The sequence below is a fragment of the Antechinus flavipes genome, chromosome 4, assembly GCF_016432865.1.
Source record: "Antechinus flavipes isolate AdamAnt ecotype Samford, QLD, Australia chromosome 4, AdamAnt_v2, whole genome shotgun sequence".
Lineage (NCBI taxonomy): Eukaryota > Metazoa > Chordata > Mammalia > Dasyuromorphia > Dasyuridae > Antechinus > Antechinus flavipes.
The window spans coordinates 460,576,078-460,596,701 of NC_067401.1; the positions used below are offsets into that span (position 1 = coordinate 460,576,078).

The following is a 20,624-nucleotide window of genomic DNA, read 5'->3' on the forward strand; positions in this document are numbered from 1 at the left end:
AAAGCTCGGTTTGGGTATAATTAGGGTGACGGATTAAAAGCTTTGTTTTTGATTAGGGATAACTGGCTAAATCTTGACCGACAGAACTGTTGGATGAGATGGCCGGAGCAGACCAGATCACCGGCCATGTGCAAGTCATTATTCGCATTAAGTTATCAAGACAAGCCTTCTCTGGTTAATGTGCCCGTTAAACCAGAATGACTCAGGGAATTTACCGCCAACTTCCCTCGTGGAATGGGCCCTGACTTTGTATCACAGGAGCAGGGTGCAGATCTTGCCTCTGTCACTTAGTATTGGCGTGATCTTAGGAAAGTCTCTTGCCTGGGCTGCAACCAGCTCCCCCCAAGCTCCCCTCCATTCTTAAGATCACCTCCAGGCTCCCTTCTATGGTTCCCAGTAAACTAAGAACCTGGGAAAGAGGGACTTTAATTCTTCCCATTTTACAGATAAAGAGGCACAGGGTCACAGAGTTTGGATCTTCCACTGGACAACTGCTTCTCAAAGGCTCCAAAGTAACACACAGAAATTATATCATAAACTTCACTAAAAGCCGGGAAAGCTGAGATGGTGGACACTGTTTCAGATGGAACCCTTTTCGTGTGCATGCATGGAAATGCTCCTTTGGGGGTTTAAGTTCAGAATAATTGTTTGTGAAAGATCCGTCTTGAGGGGGACCCTGGAGTGAGGAAGTTGCAGGTGGGCTGAATTAGGGGGAACGGTCCGTCCCCTCACCTGCTATCTATTCAATGCCTTTGAAAATGTTCAGGGAGGGATGTCCCCTCGGACCCAGCTTCTTCAACGTGGGTCTTGGTCCCCTGTGGATCTTGTAACTGAAGGAGGGGGTTAGGAAATTTTGATTTCTTCTCAGTCAGTGTTTGATTGATGTGGCTCTTTTATAACTCCATATACCTGGGTTTATAATGTCTTGGTTGAAAAGGGATCGTGAGTGGGAAAAGCCTGAGAAGCTCCAGCCTAGGAGACCATTCCCAGCCCACGAGGCAGCCAGCCTCCTATGTTTTCACCAGGAAAATGCAGGGAGGCTGCCTGGGTTTCTCCAAAAAGGCCAGCAAAGGGGAAACCCACCTTCCTGGGGGAGTGTATCTGTGGAGCTTCTCCCCGAGGCCGCTGCTGTCGCAACCTCGTACTTTCCTGACTCAGTCGGTCAGGAAGGAGACAGGAAACCGTCGCCCCCCTCCCGGCCGTGGGGCCGTTCCCCCGATCGGCCACCTCTGACGTGGGGGAGCTGTGTGACACAAGGCCGGGCACCGGGCCCTGGCGAGGCTCAGGAAGACGGGCCCCTGCTGAGAGGCTGCTGGCGGGGATTCATGCCAGCGGGCCGGCTTGCTTTCTTCCTTTTCCTAGGGCTCTCTTTCCGTTCCCCTTTTCGAGTGGGGAGCTCTGACATCCTGTTTTGAAAACAGCGATGCCGTGGCCCACGAGGCTCCAACGGGCTGACTTGGCTTGGAGGCCCAGCCGGTTCCTCTGCTCAGAAGGGGACGGGCCACTGAAAGCTAGAAATCAGTAAGCGCCGTGACGCCTCCGCGGCCCCTGGGCAGTTGGCTCGGGCTCTCCCGACATCCTTTTGCACCTTGAAAGACAATGCTATAGCGTCAGAAAAGGAGCTGAATATATTCCGGCTATTTAATGTCTTCATCTCTATAATTCGGGGAGGGGCGGCCGCCTCAGCTGCAGAAGCCATCAGCGGCCCTTCCTCTGAGATCACGCTCAGAGCCGTTTGGTCCGTGGCCAGATCCCGGTCTCAGCGATGGCCACGGGGAGAGACGTGCCGCAAAACCCAGGATTTCTGCAGCTCTGCCCCTGGGCAGCCACCGAAGGGCACTTCCCATTGAAGGGAACAGGAGGGTGAAGATGCCATCTCCTCTTCCTTCTACAAGAGCCTGGATGGGGAGTCAACCATCTCGGACTCTGACTTTCATTAGCTGTGTGGCCCTGGGATAGTCACTTACATTGAGCCTCAGTTTCCTCATCTGTAATGTGGGCACAATGGTACTTGCTTGGAGTTGTTGTGAGCAAATGGAAACATTATTATCACCATGGTTGGTGATGTGTATTATATCACCATATAAACCATCTACACCATACAAACACCATATGTAAACAATATACTCTATACAGTAAACGCCATAATCACCAGTTCCACGATGGGAACGCCCCACAGATCACGGACCATTTGTCCACGGCACGCTGCATGGGGAGAATTCCAGTGTATAAAACACTGTCCGGGCTATAGACCAGGAGGGCGGCGACAATGGCAGCCGCTAGCGACTGACTGCGAACTCCATGAAATGATCATAATTATAACTTTAGTCACCGGTCGGTCATTTTTTTCAGTTGTGTCCACCTCCTCATTATCCCATTTCTTGACAAAGATACTGAGTGCTTTGCCATTTCCTTCTCCAGTTTATTTGAAGGTTGAGGAAACTGAGGCAGGCAGGGTCCCACAGCTAGTAAGGGTCAGAAGCCAGCTTTGAACTGAGGAAGAGGAGCCTTTGGGCATCATGGCGCCACCTAGCTGCCTCCTCCTCCTCCTCATCATCATCACCGACGTCACCATCACAAGGACAATAATAATTAGCATTCAGATAGCATCTTAAGGTTCGCAAATATCCCACAGCGCCACCACTCTGCCTTCTTATTCCCAGAGTAACGAAGCATTGTTGATGACAGGAAACAAATATAATCGATTCCCAGGAGACCCTCATCGGGCAAATGCACACCTGCCACGGAGAAGGGACTGAATCCTAGCAGCGAGCATTTACATAACACGACAGGAAGGTCTGAGAAGAACTTTTCGTGTCATTTCCCATAATTCTCACATAAGGTAGGTAGGTACTATGAGTCCCGTTTCACTGATGAGAAAATGGAAGCAGCAAGAGGTTCAGGTACTTCCCTGGACACACACACACACACACACACACACACACACACACACACGGCTAAAAAGTTTCAGAGGCAAGATTGGAACTCAGCTCTTCCTGACTCTGAGTGTGATACTTAACTCCCATTGCTTGACCCAGTTGTCCCAAGTATTCTCCTTTCTCCACTTCCAGAAAATCAAAACAAAACAAACCTAATCCTTTGATACTTACTACCTATGTGACTCTAGGTTATTCATTTGATCTCCCTGGGCCTCAGTTTCCCTTTCTGTAACATGAGAGAATTGTGCTAGATGGCCTCTCAGGTTCCTTCTAGCTCTAGACTATGATACCCCATTCAATGTGTAATACAAAGAAAGGCCACTGTGTCCTCCGTACGGTTACTGCCAGACTTGGAGGGGATCCCGGTGTCCTCCTTCTCTGGCTGGTAAGTGGATGAGGGGCCCTCTCCAGAATCCTCGACCCACTGCCTTTCTTTGCCCCCTTCTCGCCCATTCCCTCCCAGGCCGGTCCATTCACTTTGGAGTCATCATATGTGCGAGGGAAGTGTTTTTGCTCCATTAGTTCATGTTTTTTTTAATGACACTGAATCATTCTTTATTCAGTCATTCTTCTTCTAAACTTTGAAGCTCCTCTAGAAGGCTTAACAATCCTTTGGCTAATTTAGACTTTGAAAAAAAAAATCTAGTGGTGGAAATCACTGGGTCGTTCCTGCCCTCCGAGGCCTGGAGATTAGAATCCAAATTCCAGATTTGGAACCGGAAGGAACATTAGTGGTTCTCTAGTCTAAACCTCTCATTTCACAGAAGGGAACTAAAGTGACTGGCCTAGGATCACACTACCAGATCCTGTCTGAGGCAGGATTAGAACTCAGATTTTCCTGACCGGAGTCCAGCGCTCTAACCCTCTGCCAAACTGATGGGCCATTTCAGTGGACTGTGGCCTCCACAGGCCCTTCTTGGCTGGGGCCCAGAGAGCCCAGGAAAGTCTCCTGCCTTAAGATCTGTCGGCCAGCCTGAAGCATCAGGGTTTTCTTGAGTGCTGGAGCGCTAGTTAACTTTCATTGTTTCCTGCACAGCTGCTATTGCAGAAGATCGGAAACAGGACACAATGCAGGAGCCAGGATCAGGGACTCCCTGGAGCAGCAGCAACATGAGTCGTGAGGCAGGAGAATAATCTAGCTTTTATCTATTTATCCACCCATCCATCCATCCATCCACCCACCCACCCATCCATCCATCACATTTATAAACACTCCCAGGAAAACTGCAAACTTCTGCACCCCCAAAAAACAAAACAAAACAAGCCATAGTTAGTGTCTGGATATCTGTGTAGGGTTTACAGTAAGAGGACCTGGAAATGAGCTTTGCATGCAAGGCTGCAAGACCCAAAGGACGGCCATGGCTTTGAGAGTCAAGCTGAGGAAAGTCCCTGCCCCTCTCTGAGGTTCCACTTTCTCAAAGTCAACTGCAGTTGGTCACCAAGGTCCCTTTCAATTCTGACAGCCGTCTGCAAAATGCTAGAAGGTCCAAACTGCTTGCTGCACCAAGAGGGAAACTGAGGCCCAAAGTAGAGTGAATGCAGTTCCCATTGTGCAGGACTTCCCCACACAAACACTCACAAACACACACACACAGTATGAGCCTTCTCCTTCTGGCTTTTAGCCCCATACACCATGATTTGCCCAGAGGAAGCTCTGTGTGTAGCACTGGGACCCCACAGGCATGCGAGGATGACTATCCATGAAAGTCCCTCCTTTACAAAGAAGTCTCCTCTCAGGCCGGAGAGAGCCCTGACTTTTATCTTTAAATACAAGACTGACAAAAGAAACCGAAGGGCTGAAGTACAAAGCAGGGTTAGGAGTCTGGGGACCCGGCTACTCCTTAGTCATTGCACCTCCTTGGGAGGCTCTCCACCTCAGTTTTGGGGCCTATAAAATGGGGGCGTCATGGAGGTCAGGGACCCCAAAAATCAAACGCGCTCACAGTACAAGTCAAATGCAAACCTCTATGTTATCACAAGCATCCCTTCCTCCCTTCTACCAAAAAAAAGCCAGGGTCAGAATCACTTACAGGAACTTGCTAATACAAAGCCTGCTCCCGCAACCAGTTCTTAGAAACCCTCCTACCGCAACATCCCCACCAGCCATTGAACTACTCCCACTTGAATACCTCCGGGCATGGGAAACTCACCACCTTTCAAGACAGCTCATCCCCGTCTAGTAAACAAACCGGCTTCCAAAGGACACGCACGGCTCCCTCCCCTCCCGGTAGCGGACCCCCAACAACGCCCAGACCACTTGGGTGGTATCTGCCGCCTGAGGAGCCTGAGATCTCCCCGAAGGTATGCTAGGGAGGGGAGCCGCGCACAGAGCAAGCCGGGAGAATCCGCTGCAGGTGCGGATAGAACCCATCTGGTGCCCCCAGGAGATGCCAGATTAAACTTCCGGGCCGGGGGCCTGGGCGGGGAAAGATCGCACCGTGGGGGGGGGGGGGCAAGGAGGACCTCCAAACCGCTCCCCCCTCCCCAGGTACGGACGTCAGCCTTCCCCAGAGCAGAGACAAATAAAGTTTGAAATCCTGGCTACATAAATTAGCAGGGCAAGCCTGGGTGTTAATTAAACAAATGATATAATGACCCCCCTAATTAAAGCCCTACCAGGGAGAAGTTTTGTTTGGGGATTTACAACACAGAAGTCCTTTGTTGGCAGGAAACTTTCATTTCAAATTCTCCCCCCGCGGTGACTAGGCCCTTGGGCCCCACGGCGGTATCCCCCTTTATTCCCCCTTCATTCCCGGCAGGCGCAGCTGGACTTTTTAAAACAAGCCCCACAAATCTGGGGAAACTCTGGCCAGGGAAGCGCCCGTTCTCCCCTCTCCCAGCTCGCACACTTCCCTTATGGCTTCAGCGAAGTCAGCCAACATTCATCCCTCCCTAACTGCCTACTCCCCAGGCTGGGGGGCTTCTGAGGCTCCGCGGCAGAGCAGAATTCTCCCGGGAAGGGCAAGCAGCGCCCTCCTAAATTGACAGAGGAGGAAACTGAGGCGGATGGGAGCAGGGGGAGGCAGGGAGGCCGCTGCCCCAAGTCCCCAGGAGAAGCCCGGCGGGCGTGAGCTGTCACACAGCGTCTCTTCTCCTCAGCCAGCCGGACCGGGGTTTCTCGTAAGGGTCCTACGGCCCGAAAGGGGAGAGAGCGCGCAAAGCGCGCTGCCTCCTGGGCAGCTCCCTGGGAGATGCGGCGGCCGGGGTGCCGGGGCTGTCCCCCCGGGCCGCTCCGGGAGGCTGCGGAGGGGCGCGCTCCGCCGGGACGCCGGCCGCTTACCTTGTTGGAGGCCATCTCGCTGACCGAGCGGTACGTCTGGATGGTCTCCAGCTGGTCCAAGCACCAGTCGAGCTCCTCCAGGGTCTCCATGGCCAACTTCTGGCAGGACTCGTCTGCAAACAAGCACACGGACATGTAGTTAGGCGTCTGCAGGCTGGCCATGGCCGCGGGGCTGAGGCTCGGGCTGCTGGAGGGCCCGCAGCGCTCCTTCATCATGAGGCTGGCCTCCCGTCTGGCGCTCCGCGCGCGGGGGGCGGACTAAAGGCCCCGGGGGCTGCGCCCGGGACGCTCCTCGGCCAATGCGGGCCCGGCGCCCGCCCCCTCGGCCGGCCCGGGGATGCCGCCGAGCTCGCGGCCGGGCGCTCCCGGGGAGGAGGAGGCAGGAAGGAGGCGGGCACCGCGGCCTCATCTGCATAGCATTGAGGAGGCCCGGGGAGCACTGGCGAGGCCCCGCTGCCTCCCCGCCCCTTCCTCCCCCGACCTTTCTCAGAGCCTTCCTGAGTCAGCAGCCCGGGGCGCTGTGATGTCACTTCGGAGAGGACCGGGGGCTGAGAAGTGAGAAGTGAGCAGCGAGCGGCCACGCGCTCCAAAGGGAGCAGAGCGGGCCGAGGGCTGTGGAGGCTCGGCCTCCCCGGCCCCCTCTCTGCCTCCAAGCCCTGACTCCTTCTGACAAGGAGGGCAAAGTCTCAGTCCTCCCTCCCCCCTTCCCTGAAAACGAGGGCTAACTAAGCGGCCCCGGGCCGAGACGTCGGCGGGGGGACGCTGGGAAGCAGCGGGGCCCGGGGCTGGCAGGAGGCCGCCTCGGAGTTTGGGGAGTCCCGGGGCGCTCATCCTCCCGAACAAAGAGGGAACTGGAGTCTCCCCTTCCGAGGGGGCCCGGGGCTCGGGGAAAGCGCGAACTGGATTCTCACCCCGGGATCCGGAAAGGCCCCGGCCCCGACTTGGCTCCGGGCGCTCTCCCGGCCCCGGGCCTTGCACAGCTGCCTTTAAAGGGCATCTCCCGGGACGTTTCCCAACCGGCTGCCGCACAACAAGGGGGCTTTTGTGCGGGACCGATTCCTCGGGGTGCAATTAAAGAAAGCAACAACAGCTTGCAACTGTCCATATTTACGGCCCCCCTCCCTTGCCGGGGAAATCACTTCGAGGGATGCTTCCTGGTTTTTCAGAGTAATCCTGATCAGTGCTGCCAGATCCCGGGCTTGGTTGAAATGGAATTCTCCATTCAATCAACTGAGCAGCAAACATTTATTAAGTACCTACTGTGTGCGCGCTAGTATGCTAGGGCGGAAGGGAACTGAGACAAAATTCTAAGTTCCTGCTCTCCTCTGCAGGAGAAAGCAACGCATTGGCTCCACGTGCTGATCAATAAATATTATAAAGTACCTACTGTGTGCAGGCTAGTATGCTAGAGCGGAAGGGGACAGAGACAAAATTCTAAGTTCCTGCTCTCTTCTCCAGGAGAAAGCGACGGAATAGGCTACGGATGCTGATCAACAAACATTTATAAAGTACCTACTGTGTGCCCGCTAGTCTGCTAGAGCGGAAGGGGACAGGGACAAAATTCTAAGTTCCTGCTCTCTTCTCCAGGAGAAAGCGACGGGATAGGCTCCGGATGCTGATCAACAAACATTTATAAAGTACCTACTGTGTGCCCGCTAGTCTGCTAGAGCGGAAGGGGACAGGGACAAAATTCTAAGTTCCTGCTGTCTTCTCCAGGAGAAAGCGACGGGATAGGCTCCGGATGCTGATCAACAAACATTTATAAAGTACCTACTGTGTGCCTGCTAGTATGCTAGAGTGGAAAGGGACAGAGACAGAATTCTCAGTTCCTGCTCTCTTCTCCAGGAGAAAGCGAAGCATAGACTCCACGTGCAAGTATAAAAATCCCACAGGCAGACCAAAAGAGGCTGGAACATCTGGTTAGGTAACATTCTCTCTTTGCATTGCTCCAGCGTGTACCTAGATCCCCCCGGTCAGAAAACGTGGCCGACTGAGTCAGGTTCTTGTAAAATTCCAATTATTAATCCAGAAGGAGTGGTTCAACTCATAATCCCCTCCCCCCAGTACAGAACATTCATCTTTCTTCTCAGGAACCCAATAGATCTTCTGGCAATAAACATTTACGAAGTGCCTGATGTGCCAACCAGGAGAAAGGTAAAAGCCGGTTCCTGTTCTCCAAAAGCTCACAAGCCAGTGGGGGCAGACAGCGAGAGAGAGAGAGAGACAGGGTAAATGGGGATCACTGGCCCTTGCCATTTGGGGACGTCTTGGCTGATGTGCAGAGCAGGAAGTCTGTTTTAAGGTTCATTTCTGGGAGCCTCCATGACCCTGAATAGGTCTCCTAGCTCCAGGTCCATGTCCTACTATGTTCTATAAGCATTTGCTTTATGAGTGTGTTCATTCAGTCATTCAACAAACATTATAAAGCACTGCAGATTGTCATAAGAAATTCATTTTAGAGAAGACATGGAGACTTTCTAATGGAACAGCCCCTTTCAGTGGGGTTTGGGAGAGTGGATGGGGAGCCAGACTTTGAATCAGGAAGGCTTGACTTCCTTAGCTTCACACACTCAGTGTGTGACTGAGGCTCAGTTTCCTCATCTCTAAAGTAGAATCAGAGCACTATGGGTTCCCCTCCAGGGTAGTTGAGAGGATCAAGTGAGATGATGAATGTAAAATGCTTTGCAAACCTCAAAGTCCTATCTAAGTGCCAGCTTTTATTAGTAAATCAACAAATGTGGGAGGCCACATAATACAGGGGAAAGAAATGCTCTGAAACTAGAGGACCTGGGTTCAAATCCCAGCTCCTACTCCTCATATTGAACAAATTTGACCAAGTGACATCTCTCTGGGCCTCAGTTTCCCAATCTGTAAAGTGAGATGGTTGGATGAAATGAGAAGCCCCCCAGAAAGCGAAGACACGGAGGCTTTGACACGCTCGTGGGAGCAGAGGGTCCTTCTAGAAGTGAAACATCCAGGAAATCTTCCTGAAGAGGAGGACTGAGATAAGGCAGCCAACATTCCCACGAGTGGGTGAGACAGCGCGGGTTTGCCAATGAGTCTGCATCTCTTTGATGCCGTTTACCACACGGTCTCCTATCCTCTGTGGGCCACAATTTCCTCGTTTGTAAAAGGTTGAAGAAATGGTGGGGGGAAGGGAAGGAGAGGTTGGGCAAGCTGTTCTCTGCTATCTGCCCCAGCTCTGACGCCATATCCCAGGTAGAGGCAGGGGACGCTTCTTTCTAGGAAGTCCCGAGGCATGGGGAGGTCAGACAGAGGAAGGTAGAACCAGCTATGACCCTCTGTCTGGAGAATGGGCTGCGTGGAGGGGAAATGCCCTTCAGCAAATGGCCAAAATTAGTCAGAAGAAAAGAAGATAAATTACCTGCATAGACCAGAGTAGAGATGCTCCAAGGTCCCTTCCAGCTCTAAAGCTTAAGAGCTGCTGGGTTATTAAAACAAGAGAGACAGGGCAGCCTATTGGAGAGATGGGTTCAAGCCCTGCCTCTGATTTATATTAGCTCTGGGACTCGGTTTGCAATGGGAGCGGAGATTTAAAGCTGTGAGAGACCTTAAGCAGAGTAGAGTCTATTCTTTTCATTCTACAGAGGAGGAAACTCAGGCCAGAAAGAAAATAGGGCCAAGATGACTTGGCCAACATCACACATTATAAGTAACAGACCTGAGTTTTGAATAGCAGCCACAGAATCATAGACTTCACACTGGGAGATATCCCAGAGACCATTTAGTTCAGCTGCCTTACTCTACATTTTAGGAGTCTGAGGCCCTGAGGGCCTCAATAGTTTCCCTCAACTCCCAGAGATAACCACACAGCGCATGGGAGACAATATCCTTACCCCCTCCCAGGGCTGTCCATCTCAAGGCTGGCTTGTCACTCCCTTCCATCCGTCCTCTTCCCCAAAAAGGTAAAATGAGGGTTCCTTAAGCACAATCCTGCCTGAAGGAGACCCCGGGGGAAATAAACCTGACAACTATAAAGCAGATATGAATGGAATGGTAAAACGTCCAGAAGGGGGGGGGGGGAAGAGACACCTAAACTAAGAGTAAACTTGAGGAAAAGTACTATACTCTGGGTGGGTCATTTGGGGCACTCCCAATAGGAAGAGACTGGAGAGGTCAGAGAGATCATCCATCCAGGGGCAGCTAGGTGGGGCAGTGGATAGAGCACCAGCCCTGAAGTCAGGAGGACCGAGTTCAAATCTGCTCTCAGACACTGTCTAGCTGTGTGACCCTAGGCAAGTCACTTAACACCAATTGCCTCAGAAAAAAAAAAAAAAAAAAAAAGAGATCATCCATCCAGCCCTCTAATTGTACACTTGGAAGGTAAATGGAACCCAGAGACCTTAGGGATTTATCTCGGCTCTCACAGCAAGTCGGCACCGGAGTCCAGGTTGCTCACATTCCTGTTAGTTGTCCCCTAACAGTTTCAAATGGAGAAGCATTTATTAAGCACCTACTATGTGCAAGCACTGCGCTAAGGGCTGAAGTGTTGAGCTGGAAACCATGTTAATGAGCTAACGAGTATGGCATTCAAAGCCCCCAGGAAGAAAAAAAAAAGTCCCCCCCCCCACTTTTTTTGGTTGAATTGACAGTAATCCCTTGGCCACCGCTACCAGTTTCAGAGAATAGGTAGTTTTGTTTATACCCTGAACAAGAGCAAACTTCAGTATAAACAGGAGTTCAAATTCGGTTTCCTGTATGTCATACTTCGCAAACCACCCAAACCACAGGAGGTGACTTCCTCTGCCTGTCTCCCAGGGCCCGGGAGGCCGGGCGATGCTCCCAGAGGCGGCCCGAGCGGGGACTGGCACATACCTTCCTCCCTCCTTCCTCCCGGCTTCTCCCTGGCCGCCTCAGCCGGATCTCTCCTGACTCTAGTCAGCCAGAAAGCTCTCCGGCTTGTGTCCGGGCCGCCCGGCTGCCTCCCCCCGGGAGAGAGGGAGGCTGAGGGGAAGGGGTGAGCAGCCTCGCCCGGCGTGGGCGCCTCCCGGCTCTCAGCGCAGCGCCCGCCGCCCGGCTCCCGCGCTCAGTGCAGCCCGAGCCCCCGGCCAGCGCCTCGCGGCGGGCCCCCCGCCCCAGCCTTTTGAAGAAGCTGATATGCAAAGCGAGTGAAAGGTGATCTGTCAGATTTCTCCTCCTGGAGACTCGGGTTTCCTCCTGAGCCCACGGAAGAAGCGCCGTAATTAGGCGGCAGAGGCGCTTTGGCAGGAGCTGCCACCAGCCCGGACCCTCCCTTTCCCCCCTCCCCCCTGCCCGGCTCCGGACCCAGAATAGCCGGCGGCGGGCCCTCCAGCTGCCCAAAGGCGTCGCCCGCCTCCTGGCCACCTCCCGGCCTCCTCCCGGCCTGCGCCCGGCCGGCGACATTGGCAAGGGCAGCGCAGGACTCCTGCGGCTTTACAGGCCCTGGCGCTGGTCTGGGGGGTTTGGCCATGGGGGTCCTGGGATCTTCCCAGCTCGAAGGCCTAAGAAATGCCAGCGAGAAGCTGGAGCTGAGGCTCAAGAGAGCTCGGGAATTAGGAGGGACTCCAGAGTTCTCCGGTCAGAGGCTCAGAGACAAGAGAAGAAGGGGCCCAGCGGACTGGCCTCCATGAGAAGCCTTTAAGAGACAGACTTCAGGGGTTACAGCTGCTAAAGTGGGGACACGGATAGAAGCAAATAATACAGGCCCTGCCCTCAAGAGCACACAGTGTGGTGAGGATCCCCGCAGAGAAAGGGCAGCTGGGAAATGGGACAGTATTAGATTAGGGAGGCAGGGAAAGGAGGAACCCTAAGGGAGAGTAGAGAAAAGCTGCAGGGAGAAGTGGAGTGAGATCCCCAGGGAGGAGTCACCAGTCTGGAGAGAAGGTGCTCCAGGGGAGAAATGCAGGGAGTGGGAAGGAGGGAGAGAGGGAGGGGAGGACAGAGGGAAAGAGAGACAGACAGGGAGAGACAGAGACAAAGAGAGAACAGGAGAGAGAGACAGACAGATGCAGAGAGACAGAGAGAAAGACAGAGACACACATGTAGAGACATACAAGGAAAAAAGACAGAGACCACTGTAGAGTGCTCCTCCTCCTTCTCCCTCTCCTGGGCCGGGCCTCTGGGCACTAACATGGAGAAATCCTGGCTGCAGATTGCAGAGAAGAGTACAAGATCCTGGCTGAGAGCAGGCATGGGGACTCTAAGGGCATCTAGTCCATCCTTCTCTTTGGCAGAAAGGGAAACTGAGTCCCAGGGGGTGGGGGAGTCATCCCAAGCTCACACACCAGTAGTGAGTGGCAGAGTCTGGATTCAAACCCAGGTTCTCTATCTAAATATCCATGGCCCCAGAAGGAGCACTGACTTGCCTGAGGCACAGACAAAGGAGCCTGGAGCCCCCTGTGCAGCCTGGGCCAGTGGCCTTGCTGTAGCCCAACCTTTGGGCTCCGTAGCCTGGGCCCTCTCCCTTCTTTCCCTTCATGGTCTCCCAGAACTTAAACACTGGAATAGAGCTTGGAGATCATCACAGGGCAATGTTCTCATCGCCGATGAGGAAACGCCGGGCTCAGAGGAGAAATGAGCAGCCCAAAGTCACCGAGATGGTGATCTGTGACCAAGCTGAGTAAGAAGCTTCCTTAGGACAGGCAATGGAGTACAGTGGTGGGAGCTCACAACCTGGCTCTGCCATCAGCTAACTGGGCTCTTATTAATCCCTCGGCCCCCCTGGGCCTCAGTGTCCCTGTCTGAAAAGAGAGAATTGTGGTCTTTCCTGAGCCTCAGTATCCTCTGTAGAATTAGAGGCTTAGTTAGACTGCCTGGTCTCTGAGGTTCCCCTCACCCCAGGCTTCAAACTACAAACACACAAACTGCCGACTGCTCTAACCACTGTACCACAACTATCTCCAGATCCCCTTTCTCATCCTTGAACGTCCTGCCCCACCCTCAGCAAATCTGACAAACTCATCTATATTAAAAAACGAATGGAGGATGAGTAGTCCAGGCAATCAGTAAACATTTATGAAGTACCTACTATGTGCAGAGCACGTTGCTAAGTGCCTCAATAAGAGCACACGGACTCTTCGGCAGGATCTGCTATTTATTATAACCTCTTTCATCTTGTGTCAAATCGCTTCACTTTTCTGGGTCTCAGTTTCCTTCTCTGTGAATTGAGGGGATTGGATTAGATGGACTCCAGAGTCTGCTTCAGATGGAAAACTAGGATATTAAAAGTGGGAGGGTCCAAAGGATAGAATTGAGCCCAAAGGAACAAAAGAGGGAAGAGGATGAGAGTGGGTGGCTAAGACCCTGAGGGTTAAGAGCCTTTAGAAGGGGAAGGAAGAGGAGGAGAGCAGCAGATGTTCTACAGAATCAGCTATTTCCTCCCGGTGGGCAGCCCCGGATGGAGTTCCCCACTATCCCCCACGGTAGTTCTCCCACAGCTGCTCCCACATCCCATACCTTGCTGTGTGTCTCTCGGACTCCTCTGAGTCTAGTCATTCTATTCCCTCCCCCTCCGATGATTCTGTTAAATGGGGAGAATGATATAGGAAGGATAAATGATCAAAACAGCAGGCATATATTAAGCACCTACTATGTGCCGAGTACCGGGAAACAGCAGGCATATATTAAGCACCTACTATGTGCCAAGCACTGGGAATACAAAGAAAGACAAAGACAGCAGTCTACCTTCAAGTAGCTCAGGCTGAGCGAGACAATATGCAAACAATTGTGTCCAAACAAGATCAGCATTGGCTAAATAGGGAATGATTGCTGTAGAAGGACTCCAGCATCCAAGAGATGGTTTGTCGCAAAAGGTGGGAAAATTCAAGGCTGGGACTTGAGGAAAGCCCAGGGAAGCTAGGGACCAGATAAGATAATGTGGCTGCACTTGGAGCCAGGAAGATCCGAATTCAGACCCTGTCCCTGTCCCTGACTAGCTGTGTGACTCTGGAGAAGTCACCTGGTTCTCTCACCTGTAAAGCAGGAATAACAAGTGTACCTACTTCGCCACAGGGTGGTTGAGAAGATCAAGTAGATAACTATTACAAAGAGCCTGGCAGACTTTAAAATGGGAAAAAGTCGTTGTTGCTCTCCTTAACCTCCCGAGAGGGGGAATCCCCCACCTCCTAAGGTAGCCCCTGCACCTTTGGACAGCTCCCCAAGGACCGAGGACAGCCCCTTTTGGCCTCCATCCTTTCCCCAAGAAGAACAGAGGAGAGATTGCTTCTCCCTTCTCGAACTTCTGGAGGCTGGTTTGTGCTACTCTTCAAAGCAGGAAGAGAGGAGGGCTAAATAATTATAATTAATCCAATAATAATACCTGGTGTGCAGAGGACTTTTTTTTTTCCTCCAAAAAGCTCAATGCCCTAGTCATTATGGCTTACAACACAGGCAGGGCATAGCTATAATTATCTCCATTTGACTTGGGGCACCAACAATCAGAGGCTGAGATTTGATTCAAAGTTGTCCCTAGACTTTTCCCTGGTGGGTGAAAACCACTGTGCAACTTTTCCATTTTCTTTGCACAGATCCTAGCTTTGCCGAAGTGGGCTTTGCATTATATTCTTGGGAAATTTTGAAATCCAAATTATGTAAGTTGTAGCTGTTATTTCCTGGTTTTCCTCTTCTCTGATCCATCCAGCCTGGCCTGAGTAATGACTCAGGCCCTCCCCCACCATAACAACAACAATTAAAAAAAAAAAAACAGAGAAGGAGAGGATGTAGATCACAGATTCTGACCTAGAAGGGAGCTTAGATCAAATCCAGCTATTTCACCTTGCAGAAGAGGAAAGCAAGACACAGAGACACAAAGAGGATGACTCAGTGACAGAGCGAGCATTTGAACTCAGGTCTTCCATACCCTGTGCTGTAGGACAGAAAGAATTATAAAAAAAGAGGGACAAGAGCAATTGGAAACTTCCGGTACAATGAGTCAGTGGTCCTGAGGCTGGAGAAATTGTGTCCCCTTAAATCTGTAAAATAATCACTGAAACTGTGTCCCTTTGATCTTAAAAGAAGAGAGATTTGGGGTCTCCCAGACTTCAGAGACTTTGGGGGAAGGCGTATTTTCCATATAAACTTTTTTCCTAAGACAAGCTGCATCATTCAATTGGAAATCTCCAGCAAATCACCCCCTATTGATCTTTTGGATAGCCAGATTCCCCATTCAGGAAAGGCTAAATTTTGAAAAAAGCTTCAAAGTGATGTTCATTCAATTAGGAGATCCTATCTGATAATCAGCTCAAACTGCCCAAGATCTGCTCAAAAAATAGGTTTCTGTTAACTCATTCTTTGCAAATTTCTTCATTAAGAGATTTGCCGGCTAAAAGAGAGCTTCTTAGAGAAAAATAAAACTTCCTTTTTGCTGCAGACTTTGGGGTTCTTGAATTCTTTTGCATTTGGATATGTGACTCCGACAGAGGGGGTCTCTCCTCCTTCCCATACAGCATCAGTCCATGGTTACAAAAACGCAGGCAGAGTTCTAGTCAGCCCTGGGCAGGACCTCAAAGATGATGTGGTGGTAAAAATGATGGACTAAGACATGATCAGTTTTTGTAGTGTACAGGTGAGAAATATGAATTACGTCCTGTCAATGGACAGCATTCTATTGTGCTGCAAGAAATGAGGAAATAGATGATTTCAAAAGGACTGCTATGAACTGATGCGGAGGGAAGAGAGCAGAACAGGAGAACAATTTATGCAATGACAGCAATATTGGAAAGACAGCACCCTGGAAAGATTTTAAGGAACTTTGATAAATACAATGACCACACCTGACTCCTGAGGACCAAAAGGGAAATGATCTCTATCTCAGAGAGGTGATCTGTCTGTCTTCTGTCTGTCTATCTATCTTTCTATCTATTCATCCAGCCATCTATCTCTCTTTTCATCTATCTATCTATCTATCCATTCATCCATCTTTTACAAGAGACATTTCATGGAGTGGAATAATCTGCAAATGGTAATACAAAAATAAAATGCATCGATTAAACTTTTTTCAAAAGGTACTCAATAATTAGGTTTTGCATATCTACTATGTGCCAGGCAGGGTTCTAAGCACTGGAGTTACAAGGAGAAGCACAAATTCACCCTTATCTGCAGGAGCTCACAATCTAATGTACACAATTCTGTACAAACTAGTTACAGAGTAAAATGGAAATAAAGCGGTTTTGAAATAATAGGTTCTAAATTCAAATCAATATTTGTCATGTTGTGCAGGAAACATCAGACCAAAAAGGAAAAAAAAAAACACGAGAAAGGACAGGCAAACAAACAAACAAAGGATAAAAATACTATGCTCAGATTCACATGCAGTTTTCATAATTCTCCCTCTGGATGCAGATGCTATTTTCCATGTTGAATTACTGGAATTGTCATGGATCACTGTATTTCTGAGAAGAGCTAAGTTTCTCATAGTTGATTATCACATAATCTTGCTGTTACTGTGTACAATGTTCTCATGGTTCTTCTCACTTCACTCAACATTAGCTCATGTTAGTCTTTCCAGGCTTTTCTGAACTCAGCCTGCTCATCCTATCTTATAGAACAATAATATTCTCTTATATTCATGTACCATTTCTCATTCAGTCATTCCCCTACTGTTGAGTATCCCCTCAATTTCCAACAATTGCCACTACAAAAAGATCTGCTACAGTTCTGATGGAACTCTTCTCTTCTCAATGCTCTTCTCAACAACGAGATGATTCAGGCCAGTTCCAATGGTCTTGAGACAAAGAGAACCATCTGCATCCAGAGAGAACACAGTGGGAAGTGAATGTGGACCACAATATAGTATTTTCACTCTTTCTATTGTTGTTTGCTTGCATTTTGTTTTGTTTCTCTTTTTTTTTCTTTTTGATCTTATTTTTCTTGTGCAGCATATTTGTGGAAATATGTATAGAAGAACTGCACATGAATAATATATATTAGATCACTTGCCATCTAGGGAGGAGGGAAAGGGAGGGAAAAATTAGAACACAAGATTGTATAAGGGTGAATGTTAAAAATTATCCATATAGAGATATTGAAAATAAAAATATTTAATTAAAAAAAGAAATATTTTGTCAAAAGAAAAAGAAAGAGCTGCTATAGACATTTTTGCACATGTGGGTTCTTTTTACTTTTTTATGATCTCTTTGGGATACAGACCCAGTAGTAACACTGTTGGGTCAAAGGGTATGCAGTTTTATAGGCCTTTGGGCATAGTTCCAAACTGCTCTCCAGAATGGTTGGTTCATTTCACAACTCCCCCAACAATGTATTAGTGTCCCACTTTTTCCTACACTCCCTTCAACATTTATCATTATCTATTCCTGTCTTCTTAGCCAATCTGAGGGGTGTAAAGAGGTACCTCAGAATTGTCTTAATTTGCATCAGAAAGGATTTTAAAAAGCAAAAGAGAGAAAAGAAAAATTGGAAAAAAAAAGAACAAACAAATGAGAATTATGCAAGAGATTATTTTAAAAGAGTAACTACTTGGTAAAGAAAACAGAAATTTAGTAAAAAGATATATAAAAATTTACCAGACAATTTCTCAAAAATAGAAAAGTCAAAATAAAAAGATGCAGTGTACAGGTGAGAAATATGAGTTATGTCCTGTCAATGGACAGCACACTATTGTGCTGTAAGAAATGAGGAAATTTGCTAAGTGAAATGAGCAGAACCAGGAGATCATTATATACTTCAACAATGATACTGTATGAAGATGTGTTCTGATAGAAGTGGATTTCTTTGACAAAGAGACCTAACTCAGTTTCAATTGATCAATGATGGACAGAAGCAGCTACACCCAAAGAAAGAACACTGGGAAATGAATTGAAACTATTTGCATTTTCTTCCCAGGTTATTTTCACCTTCTAAATCCTTCTAAATCCAATTCTCCCTGTGCAACAAGAGAACTGTTTGGCTCTGCAACATATTTAACATATATAGGACTGCTTGCCATCTAGGGGAGGGGGTGGAAGGAGGGAGGGAAAAAATTGGAACAGAAATGAGTGCAAGGGATAATGTTGTAAAAAATTACCCTGGTATGGGTTCTGTCAATAAAAAGTTATTATAAAATAAAATTAATACATATATATAAATGAGGAAATAGATGATTTCAAAAGGACTGCTATGAACTGATGCACCTTGACTTTACTGAGGAAAATAATTCCTTAAAAAGGAGAATTGGGTAATTGGAGGCTAACAACTCCATGAGACATCAAGAAACAATAAAATAAAAGCAAAAGAAGAAAATGTGAAAATTTTCACCAGACAATCTACTGAAAACAGATGGTAATAATGTAAGAATTATTGGACTACTTGAAAGCCATGATAAAAAAAAAAAAGAACTTGTACCTACTCTTTAGTAAATTATCAGGGGAAACTGCCCTATTTTAGAACTAGAGGGCAAAAGAGAAACTCAAAGAATCCACCAATACTACCATCTGAAAGAGATATCAAAATGAAAACTCACAGGAATATTATAGACAAGTTCTAGAACTTTAAGGCCAAATTGAGAATACTGCAAGCAGCTAGAAAGGAAAAATTCAAACAGGATTATGAAGTTACAGGATTACACAGGATTTATCAGTTTCTACATTAAAAAATCAGAGGGTTTGGGATATGATATTCCTGAAGGTGAAGGAACTAGAATTACAACCAAGAATTGGTTGCCCATCAAAGCTGACTATAATCCTTTGGGGAGAGAATGGATATTTAATAAAACAAAGTGGATTAATGAAATTAAAATTTAAAATTAAAGTGGATTTCAAAATGGATGGATATATGACCTAGATATAAAGAGAAACAATATAAGAAGATTAGAAGAACTTGCAACATATTACTTGTCAGACACGTGGATAAGCAAACAATTTATGAATAGACAAGAGAAATGAAAATTAGATGTAAAATGGATAATTTCAATTACATGAAGTTAAAAAGTTTTTGTGCAAATAAAACAAATATAGCCAAGATCAGAAGGAAAGCAGACAATTGGGGAGGACATTGTAAAAACAGTTTATCAGATAAAGGTTCCATTTAAAATATATAAAGAACTTTGTGTAATCTATAAGAATATAAATCGTTCCTTATTTGAGAAATAGTTAAAGGAAATGAACAGGCAACGAAGAAATCAAACAATTTATATTCATGTAAACTTTTCTTTTCTTTTTTCTTTTTTTTAAATTTATTTTATAATAACTTTTTATTGACAGAACCCATGCCAGAATAATTTTTTTTACAACATTATCTCTTGCACTCGCTATTGTTCCGATTTTTCCCCTCCCTCCCTCCACCTCCTCCTTTAGATGGCAAGCAGTTTTATATATGTTAGATATGTTGCAGTATATCCTAGATACAATATATATGTGCAGAACTGAACAGTTCTCTTGTTGCACAGGGAGAATTGGATTCAGAAGGCAAAAATAATCCAGAAAGAAAAACAAAAATGCAAGCAGTTTATATTCATTTCCCAGTGTTCCTTCTCTGGGTGTAGCTGCTTCTGTCCATCACTGATCAATTGAAACTGAGTTAGGTCTCTGTTGAAGAGATCCACTTCCATCAGAATACATCCTCAAACAGTATCGTTGTTGAAGTATACATCATTATTTTTTCCTGTCATCTTAGCCAATCTGACAGGTCACATAAACTTTTCTAAATCATTATTGGTTAGAAATTGCAAATTAAAACAACCTGAGATCTTATTTTACATTCATCAGGTTGGCTAAAATGAAAGAAGGGGAAAATGATGAATACTGGAGGCGATGTGGAAAAAGTGGGATACTAATTCATTGTTGGGAGAATTGTGAACTGCTCCAACCATTCTGGAGAGCATTCTGAATTATGTTCAAAGAGTTACAAAACTGCAGACACCCTTTGACCCAGCAGTACCATTATCAGATCTATCTCAAAAATAATTAGTGGAAAAGAAAAAAAAAGAACATATAGGTTCTAAAATATTTGGAGTAGCTCTCAATGCAAAAAAGTGGAAAGATGGCCATCAACCGGAGAATGACTGAACGAGTCAGGGTATATGATTGTGATGGAATACTACTAGGATAAGGGAAATGATGAGCTCAATGGTTTTAGAAAAACACAGAAGGACTTATACAAAATAGCAAAGAGCCAGATGAACAGAACCAAGAGAACATTGTATGCAGTAATAATGATGTAGTTTTAAGATCAACTTTGAGTAAATGGGTTATTTTATTATAAATGGTCACATAGTGCATAGTAAGGTAGATGCTAACTGAGAAAGGGCTGAAAAATAGAAGTGTGTATAGGATAAGTATATATATATATTATGTGTATATGTATGTATATAATATATATGTTTGTGTGTATATATGGGTTGATGGACAAGGGCTTGCTGGGATCATGTCAGAGCTGGGACTCAGTCAGACCTGGGATTCCAAGACTTTCCATGACACAATGCTGCTGCTCCT

At 47.7% G+C, this 20,624-nt stretch overlaps 1 protein-coding gene across 2 annotated transcripts in view; it reads right to left on the reverse strand.

Annotated features, from left to right (window-relative positions):
* The window catches only part of PDE4B (phosphodiesterase 4B), a 628,586-nt gene that overhangs the window by 36,024 nt on the left and 571,938 nt on the right, over nt 1-20,624 (reverse strand). For both annotated transcript variants that reach the window (XM_051999487.1, XM_051999489.1), the window contains one exon: nt 6,220-6,332. In XM_051999487.1, the coding sequence (XP_051855447.1) occupies nt 6,220-6,332 (113 nt within the window). The remainder of the gene's footprint in view (nt 1-6,219; nt 6,333-20,624) is intronic.